Here is an 11,088-nt window from a genome sequence, read left to right as displayed (position 1 = left end):
TTGGTTGTATGCAAACAAATACCAACCAAAGAAAGATAAATACCTAACTAAAATTAAATTAAACCAAAATAATCTAACTAAAACTAAACAACTATTTTCTTTGAATTTTACAGGCATCACCAACATAGAAAAGGGATCTTTAAACACTTAGGGAAGGCACAAGGAATAAACGCAAGGGAATATATAATGATAAAATACTAATGGAATTCAGGTCATGAAAATTAGAATAATACAAGAAAATGTTAATCATGTTGACTATTGTTATTATTATGGAGGAATATCATCAACAGCAACTTCATTATCAAGAAGACAAACAACACGAAGAACAGGAGAAACAGAAGAACATTATTATTGTACGATATGGTTTTAGTGGTAATGATTGTTGTTATATAAGGGAATAAAATACATACAAAAAGGAGAGTATGGGGATTTAAATAGTTATCCCACAGTAATATGGTTATATTAGTCACGCTTTTATTTCTTCACGGAGCCAGTTTGGTTGGTAAGTTGTTGATTTTTCTATTCGATATGAAGTAATTAAGGTATTTCGATACAAAAAAAATTTCGTCGCGCAGGAGCTATGAGCTGTGTTAGTTTAGCCAATTCCCTCAGAGATCGAAAAAATAACACATTTTTCTTAAAATTGATTATTGCATTTTAATTATTCAAGAATTTTTATTTCGAAAACTAAGAAAAAAATACAAAATAGTTTTATTTTGGGAAATTCTAAAATATTGTGTACTTTGCGCAACTCCCACCCATTGTTTATCTGTCGATTTTACTCATTAACAAACTTGACCTTTCAATTACCAAAACTCTTCCTGATAAAAAATTTTATTCAAATCGCACTTATATTGCGACCGCTAGAGAGTTCACAGACACTTATAATTGTATAGATACATGTATATGCAAATATATATATATATATACATATCATTTTTTTAGTTAAAAAGATACAAATTTCAAGGATATTTCCGGTAATATCTTTTGTTTCATTAACAACAATATACACCAATAGATGTCAGGAAGAGTCATATTTTGCAGTAAATGTTTCAGTTTTTCATTTTAGCACCCTAAATTGCGATATTGGGAGTCTAAATAAGTCAGCCCAATTGGTCACGAATTGGTCATAATTGGTCAGTATAGCTTTGATAACAATGGGTCAGCAATCCTATCATTTCTATTAGCAGTTTAAAATTTCAAGCTTAACATTTCAAGTTGCGATATTTGAGGTTTGAAAAAGTCAGCCCAATTCTTACCAAATTCTAATCCAACTTTATAAAAGTTGATGTTGTTAAGGCATTATATTCTGACCAATTTCTAGAATCTATTTATCAATTGTGGTCCTTTCCTGACCTATTGAAATCACTTTGAACCAATTTTTACAATGAATTTGATCCACTTAAATATTCTAAATAACCTTAAAATTTTAAGCTCCTAATAGAAATTTTAAACATTCCTTTTTTTTGCTTTTAATGCTCCAAAAATTCCAGTTTTAATCATGCTCGAAAAAATTCGTATTTGATTGAAGAACAGCACCTCTTTTACTCCGACCGGTGAAATTTAAACAATACGATTTTCTTCTTCGATTCTTGATTAAGCATATTTAACGAGATAAAAGTAATCATGCTGTAATGCAAAATATAGCAGTAGATTAGATTTTTATTGGTAAACGTGTGCTAATAGCAATCTGCGATACTTAATTATACTTGATAAATTTTTATAAACTACATTTGCCTTTAATGAGAAATGTCTGTTTATATAACCATAAATTTTAGTAACCTGGTTAATAAAAATTTTTATAGTCATTGAGTGAGGTAAACAGCAAACTTTTAATATTGTTTAAAAGTCTACAAAACAGACAGGAAAGTTTTTAGAAAATACGATCTTCTTTACTATAAAATTGATTGATAAGAGTTTCATAGAAACGGATTAATGTCTAGATATCTATATATAAATCAAAATATACTGACTATACTGTATTTGCAAAATGCAAATACCTTCTTACAAATAATATTGCCTTGTCGATATACATACAGTGTGTTCCGCGCATTTAAGATGAAGACATTCTTATATTTTCGTTAATGATTATATCGATTTGAAATTTTGCACAGCCATACAGGGCAGTGCCGGATTTACCTCTGACAGATTTAAACTAATTTCAAATCGTTTGGGGACAATGAATGATCGATATTGTTGACATGGATTTTTTCTTTTTTTCATGTGTTATTTATTTTTTTTTTTCAAATTTTCGAATGTGTTTTCAAAATTTTCCATTTTTTGGGGCCCCTGCCCAAGCGGGGCCCCAAGCAATTGCTTCCTTTGCTTCCCGGTAAATCCGCTACTGATACAGGGTGATGGGTGACATTTTTTAAGATACTTAATCGAAATCAGAACTTTAAACTCAGCCTATTACAAATTGCCAAGTAGGGCCGATTCTTAATATTTTGCCTAGCGTTAGAGATGGTTAGGTTAGGTTAAGTTATATTGCCTGTCCCCGAAGTACACACTTGGGCTATAGAGCCCATTGTGATATCATTTATGTGTTTTAACACTTTTCCGCTGATAATTTCATTTATCAGCTCCTCAATTTCAGAGGCTGAGTGCACCTCATTCATGCATATACCATGCACTATACCAGCCCATCACAACTATAAATTAAATTAATTGTGTTGCGACGGCGAACTGAACTAATAGGGCGAACAACTGAGCTAATAGAGATGCTTATAGATATCGAAAAAAATTATTAGAAAAAGTTGCTTATAATGTTTTTTATTCTAATACACCAATTTTTGTGCACCCTGTATGAGTGTACAAAATTTCAAATTGATATTCTTATATAAATAACGAAAAATGAGATTGTCTGCAGCTTAAATGTTATAATACTATATAGCCAAGAGTATATATAATTTCGAAAAGTTTTGATAAAATTTCTCTATTTTCCCTTCATCTTTTTCGAAAACCCTGTATATTCTAGACTATAAACAACAAAACCACTATTTACTGCATTAAAAATAGAAAGAGGAAAAAATAAAAAATATTTTGTAGGTGAATAAAATAACATTTCCAATTTAATATTTTAGCTTTTATAGTTTTCTATAGAAAAATATAGTATTTTCATGTCAAGATTAGAACCACTCTACTTACTTACTTACCTCTGCTAATGTACCCCAAACTACCCTATTTTTTTATTTTATTTTTTTTATATAGCATTCATTCATTCCGTGGCCGTGGTTGGTTTGGATTACATAAAGTACAAAATATTATTTAATAAAATAAATAGAAAAAAGTACGAATGTAGTTAAGTGTGAATCAAACACTTATATCGACGGTTCTGTAAAATTATTTTAGACTATGGGGCGTAAAAAATCCATGAACCCTAACTTTCTGCCGCGTAGTAAATAAGCTCCTGAGTCGTTATATATATGGTAAATCGTTCATTTTCGAGAAAATAAAAGGCGTAAAAATTGAAAAAAGTTTCTGCATCGGACCAAAACGAAGCTAAAAGGGCACATTTCGTTTTGGCCACTAGTGGCGTCCATTTGATTGATGTTATATTCAAAAACTAGTGCAAATAAATTGAATATAAAAAGGACCAAATTGAATATAAAATTACCTCATATACAGAAATCAGTTGTTTTTTCTTCCAAACCTATTCAATATTTACATAACGACACGAAAGATGGTGCACCCTGTATATGAAGTTCAACTTTGTCTATTAAATGCTTCGCATTCTTTTGCCTGTGACAACCGTCACGAGTGAACACTCTTTTTCAACTTTTCGTTGTCTCAAAACATACTTTAGATGTCTGACAATGTCTGAAGATCGGCTAAACGGATTAGTTCTCACTCAATATAAATCGCGGCGTAGAGGTCGATGTTTGATAGTTTTGCAAAAGGTTTTTCTGTACCTCGCAGAATTAAAGCCACTTATTGAAATACAGTGACTGAATATAACATGTTCACCTAATTAAATGTTCTCTTACTCGAAAAATGAATTTCTTGTTTTTATTCACTTTATGACCTAATATGGTGGGCAAATGTTTGAACCCCTCCCTTGCGAAATCTCTGCTCACGGGTCTGACCCTGTATAAATATCATTGCAGACTGTACAAAATTGTCTATTAAAAATCTTTGGCTAGATAAAAAAGAAAAATTTGGAAAATACAAAAAATCTAAAAATGTTCCCAATAAACATTTCCTTCTAATTTTTACATTTGTGAATTGATGTAAGCATTGCTAAATCTCTCTCAGAACTAGAGTGCAAAATAGAAGACGGTTTTCCAAAAACAAAATTTTTACTTTCAACAAAATTTTTACGTTTTGCGGTATTGTGAGAGAGAATATAAATACAAAAAATCTAAAAATGTTCCCAATAAACATTTCCTTCTAAGTTTTACATTTGTGAATTGCGGTATTGTGAGAGAGAATATAAAAAAAAGAACATTAAAATCATAAAAAACAACAAAGCACTGAGGGTACTTGAGAATTTTGAGAGTATTTCATAATTTAATATTTTTCTATGAAACCCTAGAATTATATTTCATTTTCTACACTACAATGATATTTTCTAGTAGCAACAAATAAAATATTATGTTCAAGAAAAATTCAATTTTCTCTTATTTGATCGTTAAAATGTGGTGGTTTACCACACAAACACAGAATGCTATCAACAAACACACGCATACTTTGGTTGGCTTGGTTGGTGTTATTAAGCCAGCTGAACTACTGCAATCGTATTATAGCCATGAGCCACAGGAAACACTTGTCATAAAAATTTGTAAAATTTTTTTTATTTTTTAGTACTCGAATAAATGTTATAAGTTTTTTTATTAAAAAAATTAAATATGCTTAAATAAAAAATTGTAAATGTACACTGGATATCAAAAAATATGATCCAACGTGAAATTTATTGTTTGAGAATAGATCTTACACTTTGAAATCAAGTATGAAAGATTGAATCAAGAGTGTTAATTCATTCACTATAAAGATAATTTTTTTGTAAATATTCGGTGATACATGATTGTCCACGAAATATCGGTCAAAAACTTAAGTTTAGAAACTTTCCAAGTTTTGATATTTTAAAAGCTGTCTTGACCATAGTTTTTTAGGCAACCCATTACAGGGATATTTCTTTAATATTTTAATTTACATAAAAAATAATTTTCATTTTGTACACAGATACACAGATTGGTGAATCCTTAATCGAATCTTGTTCTATTAGTGCAGTAAAAAGTGTGACAAAAATCGGCTAATAAAGGAAAATGAAAGAAACCGCTCGCATTTTGCTAAAAGCTCATGGAATATGTGAATGCAAAATTTAAAAAGTAATAAATAGGCAACTTGTATCACGTAAGACAGGACATGTACAGTTTTTATTTTTATTTTTTTATTTGACAAATACAAACATTTATGCATTACAAGTTGCCTATTTATTATTTTTTAAGAAAACTTTTCCATTGATCGTTTCATTTAATTAACAATTTATTGTTTATTAACAAATAGAAACATTTCCGCAACCAACTCATGCCTAACTGATGATATTTGATATCTAAGAAACACATTCCATGAGGTTTTAGCAAAATGTGAGCGGCTTATTTCATTTTCTTTATTTGTAACATCTTTAACTTTACTATATACCGATAACTACACTTTTATTTATGACCCGTTTCCATGGAAACCATGAAATATTTTTGTTATTCGCACAGCTACTTTTGCTGTCAGAGTGTCAGACGTTTTTCTTATTATTCTAGAAACAATCTTCACAGACATGCAACAGACTTGTTACAATACCAAGAAAGAAATACCAAAAATTTTATTTTTCCATCGATTTTTACCTTCTAGTAATATAGGAATACCAGCTCGAGTGCACATCGTGTACCCGTGGCTAAAAGCAACAAAAATTTCGTAGAAAAGTGGTGAAAAAAGTCAAAAGTCCTTAAATTAATATTAGGAGAACATGTATTAAAAGTAGTAATTATATGTCTTAAGTATTAGGAGAGCATCTGTAAGAACTAACAAGTTTGCCTACTAACTTATTATTTAAACTTATGATATTTTTTCGTTCAAACTATTTGTCTAGCGTGTTTTTTCCTAAGCGGTACATTTTTAGACGGAGAGTATATTTTTCTTCAAACCTAGACAAAATAAGCTTGAAAATAAGGGGTGACTCGTGGAATTTGATAATGGAATAAGGAAGATAAGGGAGGACCGGAGGACAGAAAAAAAACATGCTAGAGTAATCTCTAACTAATCGTTACTAATCTAATCGTTCAGTTTACATCTATTTTAGACGTCTACCACGAGTATGATAGAATACCTGTGCTAAGCTTCGGTTTTATTGAACATACGTGATTCAATACATTTATAAATTGCATACTTTTAAGTGTAATGCAATCACGTTTAAACGTGATTGTTATAATCGTAATATTCGTAATTACATCAAGATTTCTTTAATAAAAATTGAAGCCATATAAAAATTTAATCATAACGTCATATAATGTTTACTACACCACTTTTATTAAGCTCTATAAAGTTTATATTGAGAAAATTTTCAATTATACTAAATCAGTTGGATATGATATTTATTACCGCAAAACGTTTAAACAGTTGAAGAGATTCTTATTTGTTACAAAATCATATTACAGGGTATCCTACGTCCTTTGTTAAAGTTTACAAGATAACAAAATTAATGCTCTAATGAAAAATTAAATAAAAATCCATGCTTATCGAGAAATTAATTTACCATACAACAGACAAAAGATGTTAAAAATCGGCGAATAAAGGAAAATGAAGGAAACGTTTTGCATTTTGCTAAAACCTCATGGAATGTGTTTCTTAGGGGTCAAATATCATTATTAAGGCATGAACTAATAATGCAAATGCATTCCATTTGTTAATAAACAACAAATTGTTAATTCAATGATCAATGATAGAGATCACTTAAAAATTAGTAAATAGGCAACTTGTATGACCTAAATGTTAAGTCTTAAGGTATCAAATCATGCAAAACTATTACCTACACATGTATAACGAATATGTAATTCAAGTTGCCTATATATTAATTTTGTAAGACAACTTTAACGTTAACCGTTCCATTGAATTTACAATAAATTATAACAAATAAAAACATTTGCACCACTACCTCCTACCCTAATTAAGCCAAATGCGAGCGGTTTCTTTCATTTTCCTTTATTTCTTGTAAACTGTACTATTTGACTAGGTTGTGAAGTGATTATCAACAAGTGAAAATGTTGAATGACAATTTTCTTGAACTTTTTTCATTTTTCGAGAATCTTTCACAATACCACTAGTTGAACCTACCTGTAAATTTTCAATTTCCTGTCTTTTGGATAAAATGGACACCAAATTTTGTCCTGATTTGCGCCCCCACAAAATTTGCCATAAAACATGAGTTTTATCCAGATTGAAAATTTTTTTTCGAGTTTTGGAATTTTTTAATGATATCAATTAAAATACGATACGTTAGCCAATTAAAAAAAATCTAAAAATTAAAAAAAAAAAAAATGTTTCAAAATTTAATAAATGTTTGTTAATAGGGTAATTTTGACTTAAAAATGCAAAATCGGGTTTATTTGCCGATTGAGTTAGTAATTTCTGATGAATACGATATCTCGGATCGGTTATGAGTATTTTTTATCTCAAGAAATTAGAAGTGATAAATTCTTGATGAAACAAGATGAAATTGTCTAGTACCGAAACTATTTGCGAGTAAACTGCGTGAATATTCGTTTTTCCCCAACACATCGGATAGTTATATCGAGAGTAAAAAATTCGTGGAAATTTGTTTTCCAATTTCCAGGCTCGTATGGCTTGGACATTCGTAAATCTTATGCTAAATTTTTGGTGACGGGTTAAGAAGCTTGCACAAAATAATCATGTATTCTTTCTAAGCTATTTGGCACTTGAAACACTTATTCCTATAATGCCATAGAATGTATTCAGTGAAAAAGCAGTCGTAGAAAACGTTTCGAAAAATGACAAACGTATTTTGTTTTTTTAATTTCATTCATGCTTTGTAATAGCTGGAGAGCTGAGTGGCTTTTTTTGAGTACATATTTGAGGCACAGTGAAAATATAAAATTTGATAACTTGCAAATCTGTGGATGGTGAAATTGACAACCTGGCTGAGAGGTTGAGGGGCGTTAGTGAGCTATGGAATTTTTAATTTGCAATTTTTCCTATGCAAAAATTGTTCTTAAGGCACTTTGAAACCTATACCATTTTAAAGTCTTATATTCAATTATACGAGTTATCATCGCCTGACATGACTTGGTGGGGGCTAAAATAGCCTGGCAGATGATTTAAATTCACTATTTAAATAATCTGCACTATCATGCCAGGCGATGATATTTCGTATGATTGTATATTAGACTTTAAAATGGTGTAAGTTTCAAAGTGCCTCAACAACATTTTTTGCATAGGAAAAATTGCAAATTAAAATTTCATAGGTCCCTAACCCCCCCCCCCCCCCACATTCACAAGTTATCAACTTTATTATTTTCAGTGTGCCTCAAATATGTACTCAAAAAAGCTCCTCAGTTCTTAGACCATAAATTTCACTTCATTTGAGTTAAAATATATTTTCACTTACTTCGGTAGCAAAACATGGGAAATTGGGTACACTGACCTTTCATTATCTTATCGCCTATTTGTGTCCGTAAGAAATCATTGTATAGTCGCATTCCTATGGGAATGCATTAAAAACGTATTAAAAAAAATGGTTTTTTGCAATTACTTAAATTAATAAATCATAATTTCCATTAAAAAAATAGATCACCACTTGAAATAATAAAAACAACAAAAGGTCATTAAATTCTCTCTATAAAAAAAAAGGTATATAACCTCCTAGTTGAGTTCTAGAAAATAAAATACAGTAGAATCTCAATAACTTAAAACTCGTTAGCGTAAAAACAACAATAAATTATTAAAGGTTTCTGTTCCCTTTCCCCCCGGATTCTAAAATCACTTTTACTTAAAATTACAAAACCTCTATATATAACTTAGACGACTAATTCAAACAATTTGGTCATTACGTGATCCTTAAGTGATGTACGAGAGCCAGGAAAATTTCGGATAGAAGGCTTAATTTAAAAAAAAATAAAGTTGGACAAAGTCCTAAATTAATTCTGGAAATTTTAGAGGGGTTGCTCCATTAATTAAATAAATAAACGACTTCAAAAGAAGGAATATTTAACTTTGGTCTTATGGGAAAATGGTATATAAATGATTTTTTTACCGTTGTGCCCAACTAATAAAGGACGTATGAGGTATGAGCACGGTAGTGGGGGCACAATAAATATATATTTTCAATTTGATGGTGAGCTATGTTATAACTTGACAATATAAGACGAAAAGTAAGAAAAAAATTTTTCGATATCTGGAGTAATTTTTAAAATATCGAAAAATTTTGTTTAATTATTTGGCTTTCGATATTTCAAAAATCAAGACAGATATCGAAAAATATTATTATTATTTTTCATCTATATAAATGAAGTTATAACAAAATTCGTCATCAAAGTTGAAAATAAGATACAAATAATTTCAACCCTAAATCAAAAATTACTTTGGTGCTCGTAAATTCTTAATACTTAGTTCAAAACTCAATAACTCAAATTATTTATTATTTCCTTGGTTTCTAATTTATAGAGATTCTACTGTAATATAAAAATGAACATTAGTATAGGTAATAATAGATAAGTAATAATTTCTAAATGCATTTATCCATTTATTCACCCAGAATAATAAATAATAATTATATTTGCATGTTATCATTCTGTTCGTCCATCATCAGACAGTTCACCAGTTCACAGAATACAAGTGACGTAAATGTGCATAAATTTTAGAACATTATATTTTATAAGCTATCGCTATGCACATTTTAGTCCAAGAAATTATAGACATTTGGTTACTTAAATTCTGAAAAGAACAGTTTCTTAACGTAAAGATCTTTTTTCAACGGAAAGAAGTTTTTTTATTTCTTTAAAGAATTTTCGGAATTCATACTCCGACAGCACCTGGAAAATTATAAACGGGCGGGCTACCTAAATATCTCGTTTTGTAGTTAACCAATCAAAAAATAACTTAAACAAAAGTTAGAGAGTTTGATGGAGGACATCATGTTCTGAAATCAGGTTGGACGTAGTTCTTCGGGTTTCGTTAATAGACAATTTAGATTCGAAACAGTAAGAAAACAAAAATTGTTCGTTTTTTTATGAGAATGAACTTTCTAATTTAAAATGTTATTCTACCTATCTTTAGGATCTAGATTGGCTATTAAATAAACCTGAAAAACTGATCGAATCTGATATCAAAACATGATGTCCCCCATCAAACTATACAATTTTTTTATGAGCTTTTTCTTTGATTGGTTAACTACAAAACCAGCAATTAGCTATTATAGATTAAAATGAACCATCCTGTATACCTATATTGATTTTTGCTGATTTTTTAGGGTATCGATAAAAATGAAATTATAGAAAGAAAATACTATAAATATGCAGTTCAAGTAATATTTTAACCACAAAATACCAGGAAAACTTTCAACAAGGCCTAAAAATTTTGTATGTTTAGATAATTTTTTATTATAAAAGTTTTAAATATAGGCAATTATTTACACACATGTGTTAAAAGTTGTCTTAAAATTTCATAAATTTTTAAAAATTCATAAATTCTAAGCTGCAGTAAGGGCTTAAGAAACCTTATTGAGGGTTTTAGACTACATATTCGTATCATTTTCTTTACATATTTTCATTTTTGTATACAATATATTAGAAATAAACTTTAAAGTCCTAAAATAAAAACCTCCAACATAAAGTTGAGAAACTGCCCATTTTAGAATTTCAGTTAAATAGTTTAAAAATCAGTAGCTAATTTTTTTGGACTACATTATGGAGGAACGAACTAAATCTATTGGCAGACCAACAGACATAACATACAGACAAGACCATAGACATGAAGAATATATATCTATTTATAATAGGTTTGAAGTTACTAATTTATTCATAAACCATAAATTGGGACATTATCTGTTTATAGAATACAAAATTTTATATATAGAAATTAGAA

General features: G+C 29.4%; 1 protein-coding gene across 1 annotated transcript in view; it reads left to right on the top strand.

Annotated features, from left to right (window-relative positions):
• The first annotated feature begins 389 nt into the window (after nt 1–389).
• LOC123296241 overlaps nt 390–11,088 on the top strand; it is a 57,802-nt gene continuing 47,103 nt past the window's right edge. Inside the window, exon 1 of the mRNA XM_044877703.1 lies at nt 390–502. Coding sequence (XP_044733638.1) covers nt 454–502 — 49 coding nt within the window. The 5' untranslated portion in view covers nt 390–453. The remainder of the gene's footprint in view (nt 503–11,088) is intronic.

The sequence above is a fragment of the Chrysoperla carnea genome, chromosome 3, assembly GCF_905475395.1.
Source record: "Chrysoperla carnea chromosome 3, inChrCarn1.1, whole genome shotgun sequence".
NCBI classification, from domain to species: domain Eukaryota; kingdom Metazoa; phylum Arthropoda; class Insecta; order Neuroptera; family Chrysopidae; genus Chrysoperla; species Chrysoperla carnea.
Note: the sequence above shows the minus strand (reverse complement) of the source record. Positions and strands in the feature narration are given on the sequence as shown.